Source organism: Gavialis gangeticus, unplaced genomic scaffold (assembly GCF_001723915.1).
Source record: "Gavialis gangeticus isolate Ggan-Ray unplaced genomic scaffold, GavGan_comp1, whole genome shotgun sequence".
NCBI classification, from domain to species: domain Eukaryota; kingdom Metazoa; phylum Chordata; order Crocodylia; family Gavialidae; genus Gavialis; species Gavialis gangeticus.
This window is the reverse complement of record NW_017729004.1, coordinates 69751211-69775326: the sequence shown is the minus strand read 5'-3', so window position 1 is coordinate 69775326 and position 24116 is coordinate 69751211. Positions and strand designations below refer to the sequence as shown.

At 42.1% G+C, this 24116-nt stretch overlaps 1 protein-coding gene across 1 annotated transcript in view; it reads right to left on the bottom strand.

The window, feature by feature from the left end:
- The window catches only part of BZW2 (basic leucine zipper and W2 domains 2), a 53973-nt gene that overhangs the window by 7822 nt on the left and 22035 nt on the right, over positions 1 to 24116 (bottom strand). Inside the window, exons 6-9 of the mRNA XM_019508519.1 lie at positions 19344 to 19453; positions 17293 to 17463; positions 16580 to 16726; positions 9297 to 9435 (exon numbers count right to left, since the gene is read on the bottom strand). Coding sequence (XP_019364064.1) covers positions 9297 to 9435; positions 16580 to 16726; positions 17293 to 17463; positions 19344 to 19453 — 567 coding nt within the window. The remainder of the gene's footprint in view (positions 1 to 9296; positions 9436 to 16579; positions 16727 to 17292; positions 17464 to 19343; positions 19454 to 24116) is intronic.

Sequence of the window (24116 nt, the reverse complement as noted above, 5' to 3'; positions counted from 1 at the left end):
CGCCTCGCATCAAACTTTCTACTGTCATTACAAGTCTACCTTCCTTCCTCCTTCCTTTTTTCTTTAACCTGTAATTTCAGTCTTTGGGAATCTGACACATTTGGTCTTTATATCTAGTGAGTTTTCTTATCGTTCCCCCCCAAATTCCTATCCTAAAAAAGAAGTTCATCTTGTTCACAGCCGATATTATTACTGAACATCATTCTGGGAACCATTCAAAAAGACAGTGCCTCTAAATTTTTTCTGTTAAATGTCAAAAACAACTAAATGAGGGAAAAAGTGAGACATCAGGCTGAACTGTCTTTCAAAAGTGAAAAAAACGTTTTGCCAGAATTCTCCATTTCTTTAACCTCTGATGATACAGCCAAGCCTTATATCTCAAAGAGACAGAAATCTGTGATCCACACCGGTCTTTGAAGCCAGTGCATAACACAGGAGGAGCCAGAACAAACTCTGCTATCTGTTATCCACCAGAAATTAAATCACCACAATCATTTTGGGTCAAATTAATATCCCCTCATTCAGTCCTTGTTAGCAGCATGTTTCTGGAGGTGATGACTTATATAAACTCCAACACTGCTTAGAATAACAGATAGACCGGACTCCTAAGGCCATCTCCACACAGCTGGCATCCTCCTGCTGAAACATCACCATTGGGTGATTTGGGCTCTATGTATGTATGAAACATACATGGGTTTTGCTGTGGCACAAAGTATATAAGTAGATATTGGTTTGAATACAATTAAAAAAAATGAAAAAGTGATGTTTCCATGTTACATAAATGTTGACCCACCAGTCCTTATCCTGGCACTAGCCTTTTACAGGCAATTACTATTAATTCATACACATTAAAAATTACAAGTCTCTATAATATTTAGATGAATTTTAAGACAAATTATGAATTTAATTTCTTCATGTGAAAAAAGTATCCTAACTGTATACTTCAATATACTATAAAGTGCTTGCATAATTAAGAGACTTAGCTGACTATATGCGCCATGTTCTTGATCTGTAGGTTGTAACCTTTGGGTATAGGGGATGGAAATCAGAAACATTTCACAGGGGTTGAGACAATACTCTGTTTCTTTCTGCATGTGCAGGTACTGGAAGAGATGGAGTCTGAAAGCTTTATGGAGGCACCAACAACATGGAAAAGATTGCCAATACAAGTTCCTGCCTTATAGCTTACAGCTTGCCACATAAGCACATGCCTAAAGTTAGGCATGTGCCCAAACAGTGTTCTGAGTTGATATTAGAAGGATGGTGGATTTACCATAAAAAGATAGCTTATTGTAAGAGTCCAGCAGTACAACCATTGGGTAGATCTAAATCCAGGAACTGTAAGAAGAAAAAAATGCCCAAGAGATAGAGTTACGTCCGCATAAAATGTGCCAGCTGTAAAACAAAGGAAAGCCTCCTGCACTGACAGAGAACCTTGGGAAAGAAAACTTTCACTACAAAAATGACAATCAAATCTTTCCTTTCATTATTGAGAAATATTATTTGTAATGCATTCATGCTTGCAGTGTTTGTAACATATAATAATCTCCTGTGAGTGCAGAAATGTTCAATTAAGCAATAAAGAAGGACAGGGTATATTTAATCACATCTCTAGGTGGCTTTGAAGCAATGGAAACACTGACAGAGATTTATTTTATATTAAGTGATTTCTGATTTTAAAAAGATGATTAAGACCACATTTTAAATACTGCAGCTGTTTTGGCTAAACTTTTAGGTTCATGGGGTATACCTCAATATCACATGAACTCCAAGTAATGTCAACTCTGAAGATCTAGGGAGATGGTTTCCCTGCAGCTGACTTTCACTCAAACCACCTATTTCCAGAGCCTCAGGGTGACATCAAATCTGAAAAGGAGGGGTCCCAAAGTAGACTATGCAAGGGTTTGTCTTCACTGTAGAGTTGTGAACAAGTCTGAAGTTCTAACCCATGGACCCTCTGTTTGCCAAATTCAAGGAGGCTGTGCTTTAACATGACTTGCCTGGCCTGTTAGAATAGAGTCTATGGCAGAGTTTGTCACCTGCCACCACAGTCACACTGTGCAGTATACCTTCTGTGTTGCTTGAATGTTGTTTTGCAATGTAGCTGCTCTCATCTATTCATCCTTTACTTGAAAGAAACCCATCTTGAAAGATTCTTTCAAGATGTGTTGTTTTGCAATGTAGCTACTCTCATCTAAACTGGGCTAACTGAAGTTGACTCTGTGGTGAAGATAAATCTTTAAGCAGCGTCTCTTTTTTATTACGAATAAAGTTACAGTTTAACTCAGAACACTTACATTTCTCTATTGTGTACTTCTCTACTGCGAAAAGTTTGTAAACTGCCTTCCATTTCCTAGAGGAGGTAGATGGATCCTGAAAATTGATTAGAAATGATCTATTTTACTTCATAAAAATCATTCTTTCAAGATGTGTTTCTTTCAAGTAAAGGATGAATAGACTGCAATGCTAAGGTGGTGGTTCTAATCTGTTTGTTATAAACGCTCCATAACGGAGACAAAAGCAGAATTAAAATCTTTAGCATCCTTTGTGATCCTGCTCAGATGCAGTAAACATGAATACTTCTCTTGCAGGCACTCCAATTTCTCCCCTGCTCTTCAGGGATCTCAGAATGTGCAGTTGTGAAGACTGCAAACATAATGAAACAGGCATTTTATTCTCTGACAGAAAGAACAAAGTGACCACTGACTTAACTGAGAGGCGGATTTCACCTAGGCACTCTATTATAGAAAAACCTCAAAAGGAAAGGAAATTCTGCTACGGAGGGGAGGGGGTGTTCAGTATGCAATACAATATTATTAATGCTCTGTATTTTCCTACTACAGGTTTTACAAGAATAGATTGAAAACTTATATCATCCTAAGTATCATGCCTGATGAACACAGGGAGGGGAGAAGAGCAAGACCGGCAGACAGTCGTTTCATTGGTTGGATTTACTAATTTTATTTGGGGTCCTTTGCAATTAAAAGATACAAAGAAAATGAGACATTCTGCACTGTTTTATGTTTTTCATTGATAACAGCTTGGATTTTTCTCATCATTGAGGTCAATGGCAATATCCAGGATTTCTTGTAATTAGATGCCTTGAGTCATAACTTCTAACAGGCCCTGTTTATCTTTGGTTTCCTTACAGTTTTTAAAAACTGGAAGAGGTTGATATTTTTTTCTGGTCAACTGACAGTATATCAGCAGTTTAGAAATCCTTCAAACACACACATCAGGTCAAATAGTTTCTAAATGCAACCTCTGTTGGATTAGTAATGAAAGATTGGCCAGCTAAGGCTCATGTGCTTAAAGCAGCGTTCAGGAGGCATTACACAAACTAAGCTGAAATCTTACTTTCACAGTTCCCTGAATCTAATGCAGCTTTATTTTTAGGGCTGGCTTAAGTGTTTTATCTAATTGATACTGGGCTGCAGGGGCTGCAGGGCAAGAAAAAGCATGGGCACAGAGAGGCAAAGCATATCCTGGCTGTACCCTTTTTTCTCCACTACAACAGCAGCAGTGAGAGGTAACATTTTCTATGGGCCATAGCTACATTATAATAAGATTGCTTTTATAGGTTACACTAACAGTGAAACAGAACTGCTATACTGCATGAGAAAATCTGGCTCTCTCTTTTCATGTTAAAAATGGAATAAACTACAGGAACAACAAATCCGCCATCTGTGCAGGGGTTGGACTAGATGACTACTAAGGTCCCTTCCTAGCACTGTGAATCAGACTAGGAACCTTAGACTTGATCTTCTAATTGGTAAGGAGATATCCGTTTTTGCTGGTATGGTAACTTGTTGGTATGGTAACACTGTAAATGAAATTTCCAGGTTAAATTCTAAGAAAATCATTCAGATTTATGGGGTATTTTATAATAGAAGCGTGGCAGAAAGGATAAAAAATTAGGATTTGAATTTACGAAATCTTTTATGCCAATCCATGCCCTCAAAGACATTTTCAGAGGCAAATGGCAGTTAAGTACTTAACTCCACTGACTACTGACCATTTATGGCTTTTCAAACCCTCCCCCCATCCTGAATATTACTTTTTCAAGTGAGGAACTCCAGAGTAGCAGGCTGTGCAATAACCAGAAGAGTTCTGCTGGATTATTTCTTTCAGTTCCTAGCCCCTTCCAGGAGTTATTCCAAAATGCCTGTAGAAATTCAACTCTGCTAGAAAAAGATGATCACAGACTGAAAGATCTCCTTCATTCCTGGCCCAACTGTTCTACCTGATGGGAATTAGTTATATCAGAAGACTGAATACCCTCGCCTAATTATCCACCTTAGCTGATAAGGCTAGTGGATTCATCCAGTTATTAAGCAATAAGCAGACATACCCTATCACCAATGAAACTATACGATAAACAGGCTTAAGCCTCCAAGACTGTGATGGAATAATTTATTTCTGAGAATAGATCATGTACACGCTACTCCAACCACCGAAACAGAAATAAGCAATACACTGACCAGACAAAAGAAATGACCAAAGGATATAAAATATTCGAACCAGACTCCAGTATGAACTAGGACACATGGCTGGCTTTATAGAATCTATCCTTGGCCCTCTATTCTGTGGGTAAAAAACACCACAGAATTAAATCACTTCCAGGAAGCCAGAGTGTGGCCCATGCAAGTAGAGGTTTTTATGTGCACTTCAAATCCTAAAGGCCTTATGAGGCCTTCGGCACTATTAAGTCCCTGTTACTCCAGCCTGGAGTCTATTCCCAACCAAACAAACTTAACGGCATGATTGTTAATGTACTCAGCTGTGGCCACTTACATTTTGAAATGGACCCAAACTAGTATCCTGTAAGCAAGTTTCATTTCTTATGAATTTACACTACTTTTCTAAAGGAGTGTATATTCAGTGCATTAGCTATAGATTCATAGATTCATAGATTAAGGGTCGGAAGGGACCTAGTAGATCTTCTAGCCCGACCCCCCGCCAGGGCGGGAGAACAACAAAAAACCCCAAAAAGAGAAATGGGACTCAAACGAGTCCAGCCAGGTAGGCATCCAGCCTCTTCTTAAAGACCCCCAGGGTAGGGGCCAGCACCACTTCCCTTGGAAGTTGGTTCCAGCTCCTAGCCGCCCTAACTGTGAAGTAGTTTTTGCGGATGTCCAATCTATACCTCCTCTCCATCAACTTGTGCCCATTACTCCTTGTTATGCCAGCGGGCGCTAGGGGAAACAGCGTCTCCCCCAAACCCTTCTGGTCCCCCCTAGTGAGTTTATAGACGGTCACCAGGTCCCCCCTCAGCCTTCTCTTGTGGAGGCTGAATAGGTTCAGGTCCCGCAGTCTCTCACTGTAGGGTCTGCCCTGTTGTCCCCGGATCATGCGGGTGGCCCTCCTCTGGACCCTCTCCATGTTGTCCACATCCCTCTTGAAATGGGGCGCACAGAACTGGACACAATACTCCAGCTGTGGCCTGACCAGCGTCGCATAGAGGGGGAGGATCACCTCCTTGGCTCTACTCGAGATGCACCTGTGGATGCACGACAAGGTCCGGTTAGCCCTGCCAACCATGACCTCGCATTGTCGGCCCATGTTCATCTTGGAGTCAATAATGACTCCAAGATCTCTTTCTGCCTCCGTGCTCTCAAGTAGGGAGTTCCCCATTGTGTAAGTGTGCTGCTGGTTCCTACTGCCCAAGTGCAGCACCCTGCACTTGTCCGTATTGAAACGCATCCTGTTCCTGTTAGCCCACCCCTGTAACCTATCCAGATCCCTCTGCAATCTCTCCCTCCCTGCTAGCGTGCTCACCTCCCCCCAAATTTTGGTGTCATCAGCGAATTTAAACAGGTTACTTTCCACCCCATCATCCAGATCGCTGATGAAGAAATTGAACAGCGCAGGCCCCAGGACCGAGCCCTGGGGGACTCCGCTACCCACCTCCCCCCAGGTCGAGTATGACCCATCCACCACCACCCTCTGAGTGCGACCCCTCAGCCAATCTGCAATCCATCTGACTGTGTAGGCATCTATGCCACAGTCGCCTAGTTTTTTAACTAGGATGGGGTGAGAGACGGTGTCAAAGGCCTTGCTGAAGTCCAGAAAGACTACATCCACCGCGACACCTGCATCCATGGCCTTTGTGACCTGATCATAGAAGGCAATCAGGTTGGTCTGACATGATCTCCCCCTAATAAATCCATGCTGATTGCCCCTGAGCATCATTTCTGATGCCGGCCCCTCACAAATGTGCTCCTTGATGATCTTCTCAAAGAGTTTCCCCAGGAAACTCTTATAATAACATTGTTATTATTATTATTGTTACTATAATAACAATTGTACCAAATTCTCATTAACTCTGTTGCTCACAGATTCAGATTTTGGCAAGGTTCATGTAATGGATTTACACAAGTTGAAAACGAACCTTATGTAAAGCTATTCACATTTGCAGCATTTAACTTGCATAAAAACAGCATGCAGAATATGTAGTGTTCATTCAGCATACACAGTGTGAATTAAAAGATGTACTAAAGAAAACTATACCTCCATGTCAAACTCTCTCTTAATTGTTCTAGTCTTAACAGGTGCCTGTAGATGTGTTGTGAGGCTGCTCTGACGTGCTGTAATTACAGAGTATTGGAGCAGACTTGATTATTTGAGTCTGCTGGAGTGTGGTAATTGCCATGCCCCAGTCAGCCTCTGAGTCTTATGCATCAGTGTCCCTGCACTTCAAAATGGCAGTGGGGGTACTTGAACTAAAGCCTGTTTGACGACCTTTAGTTCAAGTGCCCCACCATCATTTTGAAGCATGGGGACACTGATGCACAAGACGTTGCAGCACTACAATTAGAGTAGTTCTCAGAGCTACTCTAAAGTGTCCTCCCCTGCAGCACGTGTAAAAGTGCCCTAAGATTTCCTAGTACTTATTTAATTTCCCCCTTGAATTATTGGAGCCACCTTCTACAAACATAAAAATGGGGATAAATATTGTTGGTCCACTTATTTCTGTTCTCTGATAAGGAGCACTTATAATCCTCACTTGCTTGTTTTCCAAAATATGCACGCATGCAGAATATGAATGAGAAAAATCAATCCTGAGTTCCTATTCACATTTATTTTCCACCCCCACCCCCAACTATTTATAGTAAGAATATCAGAACAAACTGCTTGGCACCCACCCATCACATACAGTGCAAGTCTTTTAGTTTCTATGACAACCTGATCTGAAAAAACCTGCTAGCAGGCCAACTATATCATAAAAACGAAATTCTGAAAATAACAGCCTCTCCAAGGCCACTGGCAGATGTTACAGTAGTTGCATGATTGGGGACCATTCCCCAAACTGCATGACCTGCTATACCACATGTGTGTGGCAGGCCACTCAATTCTGGCAATGGGGCATAGAATTCCTCAAACCTCAATTGCACAACTGCCAGCGCTTGGGGTAGAGAGGAAGCACCTGCAGCTAGGGAGGGGTAAGCTCCATCCTCCTCAGCTGCACTCCACCTGTGCACATGGAGTGGCAGCCTCTGGGTCCCTAACCCCTAGGCACGGGTTCTAGGAGTGCCCAGGAATGCAAAAGAAGCAAGCATGCAACTGGAGCTCCCTACTGCACTTGCGCTTGCTAAAGGTCCAGAGTGCTGTGAGCCAAACATTAAGGAGCCTTTCCCTGACATCAGTCACTGCCCTGGACCTTAAAAAAGCAGGTGGGCAGCAGCTGAGCACCTGCCCACTTGAAGCTCCCTGGGTGCTGGTAAGGACAATACTAGGGAGCCTCCCTGATATCAGCCTCATGGTTTCCCCCACAGAGCAGCTAGGGATCAGGGAGTTCATATGGACAGGCATCCACACAAACACCAAGGGATGGGAAAGCTCCCTCATCCCCTGTTAATCTACTTGCTCATTTAAAGAGCCACCTGGTGGTAGCAGCTGGGGATGAGGGAGCTTTCCTATCCCTCTTTAAATCAGCACATGCAGCTAAAGATGGGAGAAGCGCCCCCATTCATAGCTGTGTGCCTGGCATCCTCCATGAACAGAGCAGAGGGCAGCCAGGTTCAAAACCTGTAAGCTGCCTCCAGCTTGATCCCACCAGTTGGGCAGGGGGCAGCTTTGGCTCAGAGCCCAGGGTTACTCAGTTCTGTCTCCTGACACTCAGCTGAGCATCAGGATTCAGCACTGGGAAGCCCTAGTCCTGGTTCCATCCCCTGTCCAATCCTCAAGATAAGGCAAGGAAGGGCTGCATGCCAGACCCCAGAGATGCCCCATACCCGGGACCGACATCCTTAAAGAGCCTTTCAAGATGCTGGGTTCAGGTGAGTCTGCATCCTGATTCAGACAGTCAGCAATTGTCTCCATCAGGACCCAGGCAGCTTTTAGCCAGGCTTCAGATGCAGAAGTGCCCAGATCCCGATGCTGACAATCAGCTATCAACCTCAGGATGATAGAGTATGTCACACATTCAACGTATGGTGTCATAGAAAACCAGCCACAAAGATGCTCCCCCTTTCGGAGTAATATCTTTGTGGCTGGTTTGCCATTTTATAGCACAAAAATCTGATGAATAATGTGCCATAAATAGCAGCATGTCACCATTAACGCAATAACTATGGTAGAAAAAACATGTGCCAGGGGCCCAAAAACCAGAAAATGTTTAGCTGTGTTCTGACCCTCCTTCCATTAAAAGTGAGACAAATTTAGCCATTTACTTAAATGGAAATGGCAAAACACTTGTCAGGCAATGAAAAGTAAAAGACACTGTTTTCTGATACTGAGATGACACTGACCACCACACTATTTAAATAGGTGGGATGCAGGGGTGGAGTCTGAACACTCATCCTATATAAAGGGCTGCTCCCTACTCAGAATTTCAAGCAGGCCTAAGCAATTTTAGTAGTTCAATTATTTAGCGGTATAACACTTAATAATATCTTAGTACAACAGAACCTGGATACCACTCAGATCAGTTGCTAATCCCCGTGACATATTTGAGGGTTTGTGAAATAAATTGTGAAACTGAGGGGTTGTGAAGCAGACAGCTTTCTGAGACTTCTGACATGCTCTAGCAACTGGCTGCAGGTTATTTTAAAGGGCACTGCTTCTCTGATGAGCTGTGTGGGACTACTAATAAGCTGCAGCTGAATGGAGCAGTGCCCTTGAAGTAAAAACCAAGCAAACAGCAGAGCAGCTCATCCTTAATTTGGCCACCAGCTACAAATTAAGTGGACTGTAAACCACCCAAATATAAATAATTCAGTTCTTCTGTACATGCACCAATTCAGACAAGATGCAAACTCATTGTACATCATGCTAAACTGCATATGGACTTTTACCTTTGTAAAAGAGTACCACTATCTTCTGAAAGGCTTTCATGAAATGGATGTTGTCATAACAGTATTCCTGAACCTTCTGGAGAAGAATGAGTTCTGACTGGCCTTGAGTGCTGAACACAGCAAGCAGGGGTGCATATTGCTGAAAAAGGAGCACAAGGGAAAATGCTAAACTATTTTATAAAAAAGAACTGGGGCCATTATGCATGTGTAATGAGCCTTGCTTTTGTGAAGAACAGTTTTTTCACAGAAAATTAATATAATACACTGACAAAGAAACAACAGTTGATTTAATTCCCTTTAATGTAATACTTAAAGACAAAGAAATTAGCAATTGCTCATAAAGAGTTAGAGACTGCATTTTGTTATGCAAACATTCCTTTTCTCTGATCCCCCATTCTCTCAGTTAATTGCATTCCCCTTTTCCTTCTTAAACAACATGTTTACCCTTCTTTCTCCATTTCCTCTCCCCTCATTTGAGGGGGACAGAGAAGTGCATTTGAACCTGTATAAAAACTACTGGGACCACTTACAAGCTCAAGCATTTGTTTTAAATTTAAGTGGTGTTCTGGACTGGGGCATGGGTATGCAGCACCTAGCAGTTCAGGGCTCTAGATGAAACAAGTTTCCTTTGGCCTACAACCATTTCAGAGCTATTGTTTGTTTGTCATTACATAAATAAAAAAACAGAAGTAAAAACTGTAATGACTTGAAAATTTGGTTCAGTGTTTCTTTCACAAAATTGATTCATCAGTCATCTACTGCAGGGAAGATGGAAGAAGTAATGCAGTAAGCACAGTAAGAGTTATAGTATTTTAAGGTTCTTTCCAAGTATTTTTTTTAAGATTTGATGGGCTCTCTCTCACCCTGTAATGATACAAAAACAACTCTCAGGACTTGGCTAATGGAAGCAAATAAAATATTTGTTTTCTCCCTGGAGCACTCTCATGCTTTCAGTAACAGGTTGGGTATAAAGTGCATCACGTGAGGCACTTGAATCCTTCCCTCACTGACCATTCAGAAACTCCCTACATTTAATCAGGCACAGATGTTGAAGTACAACACTACATTTAATATTATTAAATAGATAAAATAAGCAATGCATTAAAAAAGTCAGGTCAAATCCAACATCATCCAAAGATGAAGAGTCTCTTGCTGATATGTAAATACCAGGGAATGTATTTAGTTTGAAATGGCTCTTTTCTCATTAAAAGGGAGACCTCGATCCTGTCAGCACTATCAATTTTATCTATGTTTCTCTCTTACCCAGTGACTGACACAGATTTATGGTTTCAGTTCTCAGAAGGCACTTAGGAGCTTGAGACAAAGTGACTTTTAAACAGGTCTATGACGCATACTCTTCAAGGGAAGTTAGGAATCTAACTGTCTTCTGGAATCTGGGCTCTCAACAATTAAGTTTGAAAATACTGCCTCATCTTTTTTAATTTAAAAAGTCAGTCAGGCAAGAAACAATCATATTATCTGACACTCTATTTGAGGCACTGCCTCACAGCTCAGCAAAACTAACTCTGCGTAAGACACAAGGATTACTCACTTTTACCTGTTGAAACATTACACTGAAAAGGAAGATGGTGAAAGTATTGTGTCCTGCTGCAGTTCAAATGCTTTATTTGGTTTGGAAGTACTATATTAAATGAAAATTGCCAACAGGTTGGTATGATATCTGACTAATCTTTTGAGTCAAGAAAGTAGGTTTAGATGCAAGCACCACACACAAATCTCTCAAGGGGCAAATAATGTTATTTATGGGGAAAGTTCCACTGAATCAATGGGACTATTCATATGTAAAGACTACTTATATGAATAATATTTGTAAGACTGGGCTCCAAGAAAGCAAATCTAACTCATGATATATTGACTATGAATTTCTCTCTTGCAAATCTTAGTATTCTGAAAGTTGCTCACTGACAAACATGGACTGCAGTCCTAAACAATACAAACCTAAATGTCTAAAAGAGGTAGAAATAGTTTAAAGAACGATGCTGTAGCTCTGATGATCCAGAAATTGTGCAAGAGGCAAGGACTGCTTAGGGTGATATGTTTTATTGAACCAACTATGTAGTTGGGATAAAGTTAGACAAGATTTCAAATGCAAGACTGAGGAAGAATGTCTACATTCTACAGTTTGTATTTGTGCATGCAATTATTCTCTCCCAAGTACAGGACTCTGAACTTGTCCTTGCTGAATTTCATCCGATTGTTTATGGAACATTTCTTCAGACTATCCAGATCATTCTGGATCCTAGCCCTACCCTCCAGAGCATCAGCAACCCTAAACAACTTAGATCATCCACAAATTTAAGCGCGTACGTAATCCCATCATCCAAATCACTTGTGAAGATATTAAGACAATAACAGAACCAGACAGCCCTTGGAGAACCCAATACTGGGTTCCCAAGCAATACTGCCTCCCAAGCAGGCATCGTACCACTGATGACTATTTGTTGAGCACAAAGATCCAAACTTACAGAGCAGAAGAAAGTACTGTATTTCATAACGAGAAAGTTGTGGGTGATGGTGCCAAAAGCTTTGCTGAAGACAAGGTATATCACATTCACTGCTCCTCCCCCATCCGCAGGAGCCTGTCATCTATCATGCAAGGAAATCAAGTTGGTCAGGTATGACTTGGTCTTGGTGAATTCATGCTGGCTCTTCCTGATCATCTTGTTCACCTCTAGCTGCTTCACAGTGGATTCCTGCTCCATGATCTTTTCAGGTATTGTCAGGCTTACTAATCTGCAATTCCTTAGATCCTCCTTCTCTTTCTTAAGGAAAAGAAAAGGCACTATATTTGTCCTTTTTCAGTCACCCAGGACTTCACCTGATCTCCACAAGTTCTCAAAGAAGATAGCTAATGGTTCAGAAATTCCCTCAGCCAATTCCTTCAGTACCATGGGGCGCATCCCATCTGACTCTGCTAACTTAGAAAGCTTCTAGCTTACCTAGCTTCCCCAACCTGTTCTGCCACTACTCTAGGCTCTTTGTCTCTTTCCTCATCTGTGCTATCAATTGCTCTTGTCATCTGGTAGATGCCCCTATTTGTGAAGGCTAAAAAACAAAGGCATTACATACCTCAGCCTTTTATGTATCATCTGTAACTTGATTGCCTTCTCCATTCCTCAAGGGACCAATGGTTTCTTTGGTCTTCCTCTTACTGTTGATATGCTTGTGGAATCCCATTTTTTGGCCTCATGTCCCATGCCAGGTACACCTTAAGTTGTGCCTTGGCTTTACTAATTTTTTTCCCTGCATGCCCTTATGAGACTCTCATACTCTTCCCTAGTAAAATGACCAAGTTACTACTTTTTGTGGGATTCCTTTTTGAGTTAATTCATTGAAGAGAGTGCTGTCTAGCTAGGCTAGCCTCTTGTACTTCCCATTCTTATTTGCATTAGGATAACTTACTCCTGTACCCTTAAAAGGCCTCCTTAAAATTCTCGAGTTCTCCTGGACTCCCCCCACCCACGCATACTTGCCTCCCAGGGGATCCTTCCCATCAGTTCCTTGTGGTATGCTAGGGTCTGCTTCTCTGAAGTCCAGGGTCTTTATTTAGCTGCTCTCCTTCCTGCCTCCCCTTAGGATTTTGAATTCTATCATTTCATGTTCACTGTCATCCAAGTTACTTTTCACCTTCACAGTTTCAACCCTGTCTGTGAGCAGCAAGTTAAAAAGATCTTCTCCCCTAGTTGGCCTCTACAACCTGTATCAAAATTATCTTCAATACACTCCAAGAATTTGCTGGACTGCCAATGCACTGATGTGTTCCCCTCTCAGCAGGCATCCTGATAATAAAAGTCCCCCATGATAAAATCAGGTCCTTCAATTTAGAAGCACCCATCAGTTTTTTAAAGAAGGCCTCCTCCATCTCTTCCTCCTGGTTTGGTGGCATATAGCAGACATCTACCATGACATCCCCCCCTACTGCTCTCCCATCTGAATTTTACCCAGATGCTTTCAACAGGTCAACCTTCCACTTCATATTGCACCTCAGAATGTATGTACATCTCCTTAATATATAGGACAACACCTCTTTTTTTCCCTGTCTATCCTTCCTGAAAAAAGTTATACCCATCCATGACAATAATCTTCTCACAATGTCTCTGTTACCCCATTTACACGGTAGGATAGTTTACACAATTCCTTCAATTGTAACTAGGACCTCCAATTCTTGCTTTTTAGACCCCATACTTCCCACATTAGTTTTTAACAGCTTAGATATCTAACTGATTAATGTGGAAGTGCCCGTGCCTATCCCATGAGGCGCATCTTAACGCGCCCATGGGGCCTTTTACAGTCTTGGTTCTTTTGCAAGTGGAAAGGCTTGCTTCCAGTTACAATGGGAACTGGGGTAAGGGCAACCACTCTTTCCTGCCACAACTTGCTCTTCTATGCACTTTGGAAGGAGATCTTATTCTCCGTAGGTGCTGTCCTTAGCCAGCCCTGGTGTTGTCTTCTGGGGCTTTGACTCCCCTACACCCTGCCTTACGCCAACCTCATAAGGTCTCCAAAAGATGTTATGAGCACACAGACTATGCTTGCATATCCTGCCTTCTGAGGTAAATAATGTATATGAAACAAAGCAATACAGAACTCAGAATATCACTCTGGGACTTAGTCATTCCTTACAGTCCTCTAGCCTTGCAAAAACCCCATTGTATTTTAGGGTCCACCTGTAGTAACTGTCTGCTGTGGGCCACTTCAGTCCACTGTACTTACAGTTCTTCTCTCTTCTCTCCTAGGTTTAGCGTCCTAAGTCAAGTCCCAATCTTCCATCCCCAATGGCCAGGACCATGCTGAGGGCAAGTCATTTGGCTCTTCCAATCCACCTTAGTGGGTTTGTTGCCAGCTGGCTGCCTTCTACCATTTGGACTTTGCTTCCAGTCCTCCCGTCTCTCTGAGTTGGTCTCCTTTTAATCCCAATGTGGGGTTCTGGCCCTTTAAGTGTCAGCAGCATGTGTTTATAAAGCGTAACCATGCCGGCGCTGGTGTTTCCCTGGTGCTTGCTGTTTCTCCTGGCACTGCTTTTCGCCGCTGCTCTGCCACCTCACGCTGACTCAACAGGTAAGGTCCTGCTTCCTTGCCTTCTGTGCTGCTAAAATTATCTTATCTTTTTCTTGAGACACTGCTATAGCTTCTGCTTACTACTTCCCTTTACCACATTATTATCCAAGTTACCTCCAGACTTGTCTCCATCCCTCTGTGAACCTAGTTTAAAGCCCTTCTCACTAGCTACGCAAGCCTATAAGCAAAGACACTTTTTTCTCTCTTCATCAGGTAGATCCTGTCCCTTCCTAGTAGTTCCTATTCTTGGGGCACCATCTGTGGCAAAAGCAGCCAAAACCCCACTGGTAACACCATCCATATAGGCACACGTTGATCTCTGGGATGCATCTGCTCCTAGCTGGCCTTTACCTTTGATTGGAAGGATCAATGAGAACACCACCTGAACCCCCTTTACTCTTACACCCAGCACAGCCATGTAGTCGTTTTTGATTTACTCAAGATTGCTCCTGGCAGTATCTTCAGTGCCCGCATGGATAAGCCAGATGGGATAGAAGCCAGAGGGCCAGAGAGCCTTGGCAACTTTTCCATGACATCTCAGATGTGGACTTCCAGCAGGCAGCAAACCTCCCAAGCCAAAAGGTCAGGCTGGCTGATGATTACCTCCATGCCCCTCAGAAGGGAGATGCCAACTGCCACTGCCTATCACTTCCCTCTTGACAGTAGTAATCTCAATCCTCCCAGCCCTAGGGGTGCATGGCTTGGCCTCTCCTGCCAAACAAGTAAGGTCCTTCTCCTATGATTCAAGAGCTTCATACTTATTTTTATCTGGACACTCGCAGATTCAGAAGCATACTGCCTACTGCCATCGGTGACAAGCTATCAGCTTTCACCTTCCTAAGTAAGCTTCTTCTGTGTCTTCTAATGCCTTCTCTGACTGTCTTTCTTCCATGATGCTGGAGGTCTCTGTACATCAAGTTGATGAAGGTCTCATGCTTGCAGATGCTTCTGAGATTATCTATCTCCTCTTGCAGTTCTCTTACCCGATTCCTGAGAGAATCCAGCAGAAAGCACCTTGTGCAGCCCAAGCACTCCCACTACCTTAATTTCCCTGGCAAGGATGTGCAGACCCTAGTCCTTGCAAGGCTAGTCCATATCTTGGACAGAACACTCAGTGGTCAGGGGCTATGCCTGGACAAAGCCCACAGATATAGGAAGAGGAAGAGCTGGTAGAATCAAGGGATTTGGCACTGAAACACCTTTTAGTCATCCTATCAATTCTCCTGCTAGTTCCTTCCTGCTACTTCCTAGAGCAATTCCCTGTTCCTCCTTTGTCTGCTTCTATTCAGCAAGCTTATAATGAAGTAACAGTAAGAAAGTGGGTGAGCAAACTCCCCACCGAACTCCTACTCAAACTTCTCTGTTTACTGGCCTGTTCACTGGCCCTGGTGTCACTGGTTCCAGTCACAGAACACAGCGCTATACTGAGGTTCTTTTGGGAAATAGCTATATTTCCAGCTCAATACTATGAAGGAGTCTCGCTCTCAGTTAGCAAGTCGTCAGTGGAATTATGGCTGTCTAATCTGAGTATCTCTTCTACAAGTCTTCCAAATGGCAAGTACTGGCTATATCAAAGTGTCTTTGTTTTGTTTTTAAATCTCCTATATACTTTTTATTTCAGCATAGGTTTCTTGTAATCTTTTGAAGTGACCTAACATTCATTGATATTGCACTATTTTAGCATAAATACATTATTTTGTCACCATATGGGTAGTACAGGACAACATTCTTCATGCATGGAAGATGGTCTAGGATGTTATACAGTGTCACATTCAGACAAATTCTTCCAGATCAGTCCTTCTCAGCCTTTTTAGACTCAAAGTACACCGGTCCCACCAGCTAGACTCAAGGCACTCTCTGAAAAATGCCAGCTCTTATTTTTCACTCATTTTTTGACTATGAAAAAGTAATAGAGCAATTCTTCCATCACAAAGCATTCAGAATGACCATATCAGGTTGGAATATTTTTAACAACGTGGATTCCTGTTCAAAATACCCGTGTTCATCTTGTGAATCATGTATGTACACCTAACAGTGCTAACATTGTGTGGCACCTTGAGGCACCCTTAAAGGATCTCAAACATCCCAGGGTGCCACAGCACCATGGTTGAGAATCATTAATATAGACTTAAACATGAAAAAGTCTGATATCTGTCAAATACATACACGTTATACTTAACCCTCTTTTCTCCCTGCAAACATACCTTTAGATGTTTAAGTGCTTGTTCAGCAACAAGTTCTTCTTTCTTGTTCCATTCAACAGCATTCATTATACAGGTCCACAGGAGTCCAATCACTGCAGGCTCTGGCAGATCATTTCTCTTCATTTCCTCTTTCACGTAAAGCACTACCTGGAGGAGAAAGAAAATGCTGTCTCCCACAACATTTCCAATCACCTAGAAACCATTCTGATGAAAAAGCATTTTGCAGTGCTTTACTAGTATTGCAATGATGTACAGACAAAGCAACAAGAAACAAAAAAACCAGAAACATTGCAAAAGGAAGATTTGTCAGATGCTGTTTTAGCCGTGTCATTTGGTTACAAAGAAATGGAGCAGTTCCTATCTAAGTATACAATGTACAGATCCTAAACGAAATGGAATTTATACTGGAGCACTAAAGTATAATTAACTGCAATCAGATACAGAATGCTTCTCAATTTCTTTATAGTAACACATACTACACATTCATTTTTAAAGTCTTTAATAAGGGAAACTAAAGCAATTTTAACAGTTCTTTACAACACAGGACAAAACCATATTTTGGGGAGAGGGGGATGCAGATTGAAGATAATACTGAGAACACTAGAAAATCCTACTGATGTAAATATATTTTGCTATAGTAACTGTTCATTTAAGCCTGAATACAAAAGCAATAGCATGAACATGCAAGAAAAAGTTGGAAAAAACCTCTCCACCTCTTTAATTGGGCATTCCTGAGAGAGACGTTCTTGTAGCTCTTTTTGAAGCTCTTTACGAGTTCCTAGTGACTGCTGGACTCTAAGGAAGTCCGAGAGCTCTTTTAGACCTGCATCAGTGAAGTACTTGGCAAAGTGTTCCACAGTCTGCCGGTTGGCTGGAAATAGTTCCTAGAAGACAGAGGGTATCTGTTAAGTAAATAATCAAGTATGTTTAAATGGCAAAAGAGAGGGGCAGAACTGGCTGAAAATGCACACTAAGGACTCAACTTGAAGGTGAAATAATATTACTGGTAACATGCTTCAAAGAAAATCAACATTTACATTAACTCTGAAAATTCCATACTAAAATGCTATATTGGCCTGTGTTTAGAGATCATTGAACACAAGGGGGGGAAAACTTGTTCATTTTTTTTTTTGAAGAAAAGAAAAAAGGATCAGTTAATTACTGTTAAACACGTAAATATTGTTAAATAAATGAAAATGCTTTCATCTTCAAGCATTTCAAAACAAAATTCTCCAGTAGCCTTACACAGATGGAAAAAGAAACATCTTTCTTTCTTTGTTCTTGTAGAGTTGGTACAAATGTACAGACAGTAAAGGCATCGTGCAAATATCAGTTAAAAGACCTTAAAGCATTTCTTCATATTTACATTTTGAAAGAATTTACTTACCATATACTGCATGAAGGCTTATTTCTGAATACTAAATAAATGCACAAAGTTATTTAGCACAAGCTTAGAACAAGACTCATCCAAAAAGGTAAACCAATTGTAATAGTTAATTCACAGAAAAGCCTCATGGGGGGGCGGTGCAGAAAGGTTACTACAACTAACACCTCAGACTGGAAAGGACCAAATGAACTGATACACTTTAATTCCCTATTTCTGTCTAAAACTGTGATTCATGGTCTGGATGACAGGCCTAACAAGGACAATGAAACAGCTTAAGCTATTACTTGAAGAGAAGGTTAAGAGGAGACTGGACATGGACTGTTAGTATGCATACTGGGAGAGATGACCCAGTACTATAAGGCTCTTTAATTTAGCAAATAAGAGTGCAAGATCCAACAGCTAAAAAAAAAAATCAACAAAATTCAACTGGCATTAAGACACATTTTAACAGTGAGGACAATTAACTCAAACAGATTGCCCAGGGATGTGGTAAATTATTTTTCACTTGGACTCCTTAAATCAAAGCCAGATGTCCATTTAGGAAGATGCATTCTAATTTAACCTCACACTACTTGGCTAAAAACACAAGTTACTAGGTGAAAATTTCTGGCTACTACTACACAGGAAGTCAGAGTAGATGATTACAGCGGGCCTTATAGCTTTACAGCTTATAAATCCAATGAAGTCTTTGGGAAAACGCAAGAAACCAGGAGCATTAGATGAAATGCAATCTACTATTCCATCCCATGGGCCCACCTTGCTGAACGAATGCTTCAGAATATTGCTAGGAACCCAGAATACAGGCTTGAACCACAAGGCCAACCTTAAAACACATTATCCCTAGTGGATCTGCAATCAGTATTATAGGTCCATTTATCCTACCAAAAGGCTCATTTGTTATTTTAATAAGTTCTACACAAATTAAAATAGAATGTGTGACATTGCAGAGCTGTAATTCGTTTTCAGAAATGCAGCGAGTACACAAACTACTCTATCTTCACTCAAGTTCAGGAAACTACCCACTTATCTCAATAAAGGAAGTGAACGCACCAAATGCACTGTGACTGGTTAGTTAGTCAATCACTATTAGTAGAGGACAATAAAGTCAGTTTATCCTAGAGGCTCTGAAACCAAATTCCTCAGACTGCTAGAATGTCTGAGGAAATAAAAGTTATGGTCAATAAAGTAAAAGTTAATGGCATTCGATAGGCTAGCTCTGGTACAGGTAGAATAGCTTTAACATTGCCATGATTCAAAATATTTTAAAAAAATAAGTATGAGTGGGTGGTAACATACATTTGACAAGCTAGCACATACATTATCTCTCCTTTTCCATAAGCAAACAACAGAAACTAACAGAAAACATATGGCACTTACGAGCAATCTCTTGTCAAGGTTGGCTTTTCTTAAAGCAGAGGTAACTGAATTGGCATCTTTCTCTGCCATCCATGCTTTAAAAAGCTTTACTGCAAAAGATGCTGCAATCCCTATTCAAGAAAAGAAAAAAAAATATGATCAAGAACCCCTGTACACACACTTCAGCAGCTTTTGATATGAATTAGTTACAAGTATTTTTTCTTAAACACACTAGGTTGTGTTCCGACACTTTTTACACTGACATTTAGCTATGCTCAAATCACCTTAAAAATCCTATTCTCCCCATCTGTATTTAACTACTGAAATTTTCCCCATGGGGGGGAAGGGGGATTTGGTCATTTCCATCTTTCCTACTCCTCCCCCCACCAACCTTGTCAACTTAAGAAAAAATAATTAATTCCGATTAAAGCAAAACGAGATAGGTTTAAGGACAAATTTACCTGTCTTTCTAAAAACATGAAAGAAAATTAAACAAAAAAACTTGATCACCATTATATAAATCTTTTACATGGTTTATTTAAAATCATGGAATTACGACATTTTCCCTTTCACAAAACCTGATTCGCACTGAGCATTGCCTATAACTACTACAACCAGAATCAAAAGTGCCTTTTAAAGGAGTTCTGAATAATATTTTATCCAAGGGCCTGATCATGGTAAGGGACAAACCACTTTCCACTGTCAGTGGCAATTGTAGGTACCCGGCACTTCACAGTAGTAATAAGAAACCTGTAGGATAAGGCTCCAAAGTTAAGGTCAACAAATCTACTACTCTAGAATTAGCTGAAGTGATTAATTGCAAGCAAAATATTACTTTATACCTTATTGCTGAACAGCTCTTAGCAGTCCCAGTCCATAACTGCAGTTCCTAGATCTCATATTAATAATTTTGTGAGCCAGTAGAGTATCCAATACCTCATCTTTTTCTCTCTCATTTCAAAATAGCCCAAACCTTTAAAAGCTAAATAGGACACAACTGGGAAGTCAATAAGTGAGACTTCGTTATCTTTTGCTAATTTACATATACTTATGTTCTCTGCTCCAGAAAATGTAGTTTATTCTCTACGAAGAGAAAAAAAAAAATCACACACAAACTTTTGTTTTAAGTTTTTGTCTATGTGAGCAGTTATAGATAAACCTTAATCCCAGAGGGAAATGAATTATATTTTCTAGATTTCTAGATTTTCTAAAGTTCCAAATGTGATTTGTTAGGTTTTCCAATCTAATTTAATAACAACCAAAATATAGGTGTGAACTTGCAGAAATTGCTAAATGGAGTTGTGAATAATGAATTCAATTCAGAATCAGACCCAGAAATTTTGCTTTCCTTTCTTTTCTAATTATGTGTAAGGCTCCAAGTTTAAAAGTGAACATGACAAAGTTACACAACTGAAAGGTTAGTGTCACTATTCAGCAGTGATAGAGTTGTCTCTAACAGGATTTTAAACTAACAATTCACATCTGTAATTTTTATCTGTAAAAACTTGTAACTACCAAATTATAAATCTACTTCAATTATATGCAGTTTATTAAACTGCTTAGATCCAAGCCATGCACTGTCTCTGATACTTTAGTACCCTCATGATGAAAACATTTCTTTTTTGTTACTATGATGATTGTTACTATAGTACTTCAATGCATGACAGCACAGATAAACATCAGTGTTTTGCTTTAAATAGATCTTTTCTACTAAACATGTATGATTCCTCACAGCAGTTAGTTAGATTATATAGCCCTTCCTTCTCTGGAACAGACCATAAGAGTGCAAAAGTAAAATAGCTGATCAGCTGCAAAAAACAAAAAAACACAAAACAAAAAAGTAACCAAAAGCCAGGATAACTAAGCTATCCAAACCACAGGAACATGCAACACAGAATTAGAAGGGATCTTCTGAGCTACCATCGAGTCCAGTTTTCTACAACTGTGTCACAAGTTTATCTTTTAAGCCAATCAAGGTACATCTTGGGTTCTTTGTCCCTATGACACTTATGGGAAGGCCGTTTCAAAACCTTGCCCTTCCAATGTGTACAAATGTTCTAAATTTCAACCTTAAATTTATTCATAGCAAGTTTATATCCATTTGTTCACCTGTATCCATTGTCATTTATTCTAAATAGCTCTTCTCTCCACAGCACACTCCTTGATGTATTCAGAAACTGTAATTGTATTTCTCTTTGAGACTTCTTGTGTTCACCTAAACAAGTCAAATTTTTTTAGCTCCCTCTTGGAAGACAGACTCAATTTTCCCAGTCATCTTGGTAACCACCCCCATCTGCTCTCTTTCCATCTTTAAATCGTTTCAGTTCTGGAACATAGGCAAGCAGGACCTCATTCAATATTCCACATGACATCTTGCCGATGCCTTGCAGAATGGCTTTGGCATGCCCCTCTCTACTAGAAATCCCTCATCTATTACATGCTAGAATTGCATTTTTTTTATTCCCCACAGCCACATTACATTGGGGGCTCGTAGTAATTTTATGATAAACTAACACACCTCAGCCTTCCTCCTGTCATTTCCAACTGACGAGCAAGACTTCGTATTCTCTTCCTATTAGGCCTCCTGTGCACGACCCTGTGTTTTGTACTATGACCTTTCATCCCACTTTAATTACCCTAGTCCACAAGACCATCCACTTATTCCTATGATGTTATAGCATAAGGCTTGATGCTCCTGCTATTTAGAGAAAGCAAGCAGCATGAGAAGCATCCCACAGGTGTGGCAGGAACTAATGAGAGATCCACCTGACCAGAAGGGAGCTGGGCTTGAAGTACACCCAAGCTAGTGAGGCAGTTTAGCTGAGAGCCATGGAGACAGTTGCTCCTGGGAAGCAGAGCTGCAGCAGGACTTTTGGGTAGCATCCAAGCTGGGGTAAGCAAATCTTTAGACATAAAGAAGGGACTAAGGGGAGGGGGAGATCCCAACAGGCCTGAGAGTAAAGAGGCCTGGGAACAGATGGTAGAGGGCTTGGTGCCCAGAGGGAGAGTTGAATCCAGGAGGGGCAAGTGTCAGCAGGGCCAGGGAGCCCATAACTCAGGAGGGGCAAGGACTGGAGCTGGGACCCTGAAGTCCAGAAGTGGTACCTGTCAGCAGAGCCCAGGAGGCTGTAGCCTGAGGGAACAAGGGAGAGAAAATGAGAATCATCCGAGGCATTGACGTAGGTACTGGGGAAGACGGAGCCCACATAATTAGTCTGTAAGGCAGAGAGTAGAGACACCTGAGCTCAGGAGTGTTGAGATCAGGCTTAGGTAGCCCCGGGGCAGCCACTCTTTACTACAAGATAATGACATTAAGGTACGGCAGGCAAGAACAGGCGAGATTACCTAAAGAGAGAGCAGGTTGACACGGGCTGACGGGGCTCCAGGGACAGGATGGCCATAAACACAGTTACAGATAGTCTGATCACCATCCATATTGGTGAGGTCTTCCAACTGTACTTTATCCATAAATCTTCTTAGCAGACCTTTTGTGCTGGGTCATTACATGAAAATACTAAAGGAAGAGTAGTCCCACAACTGATCCTTGATGAACTTTATTTCTTCACTCTTCACTTAGTAAGTTCACTCAAACTGGTTAATTCTCCTTTCAGCATGCTCCATTTCCATCTGCTCTTTAGCTCACCGGTGGGCAAAATATGGCACAGAAGCCTGGTCTAGCCCACCAGCTGATTGGATCTGGCCCGCAGGCAGGCTCCCACTAATTAATTATATCTGGCTGCACTCTGCCTGGGGCCGAGTCCTGCTGGAAGCAGAGCACGCTGTGCTCCCATCCTCCCCCACCAGCAGGCACAGCTTCTGAGCAGGGCTCCTGCTGCTGCCACTGCCTAGGGAAGTGCTGGGTTCCCTCAGCCTCCAGCAATTTCTCCTGTCCCTGCTACAGTGCTCCAGCCAGCAGGCAGGGAGTGGAAGCTGCAGCACTGAGGGGAATAGGATGGGCTTGGCCTGCAGCTCACTCTGGTCCTGCTTGTGCTGGGCAGATGAGCGTGTGGGAGGAGGCATGAAGGAGCTTGACTGCTCACAAAGCCCTGCCACATAGGCAGGGACAGACAGGAGGGGAGGAACAGCAGCAGGAGCCAGCATGCACTTGATGCAGCCCTGCCAAGCAAGCAGGTGAGAGAAGTAACAGCAGCAGAAGCCAGCGCAGGCTCGGCTGCAGCCCTGCCATGCAAGTTTGGGATAGAGACTAAGAGAGCAGGTGATACCAGGCTCAGCTCCCTGAAACCCTCCCCTCTCACAGGGGCTTCTCTTGCTGCTGGCAGCAGCAGCTGCTTTCCTGCCCTTTGAAGCGCTGCTGCAAGCCAGGCAGTCAGTGCTGATCCCCTTCCCCCACCTGTGGAGGGGCTAGGCTCAGCCACATCGCAAAGAGCAGGCAGGAGGGAAGCCCCCACACATGCACACCCAACCCACCCACACCTCACACACGCACTCACACCCCCTCATACACCCCGCTGCCCTCTATACCCACACCCACACCCAATGCTGTCCCACACACCCTACCATACACATCCCACACATACACCCACACCCTGACCCTCACCATACCCACACCCCGATACACCCCCCACTCCCCTACACACATTCCACACATATACCCACACCCTGCATGCACACCCCTACACCTCCCCACACATGCACGCATACCCCCATCCCCTCATCATCCCCACACACATCCAAGTCCCACACACCCCACACCCCAACCATAAATCCATGTATGTACCCCAAACACACCCCACCTGCACCATACCCACACAGACGCACACAGAAGTCCCACAC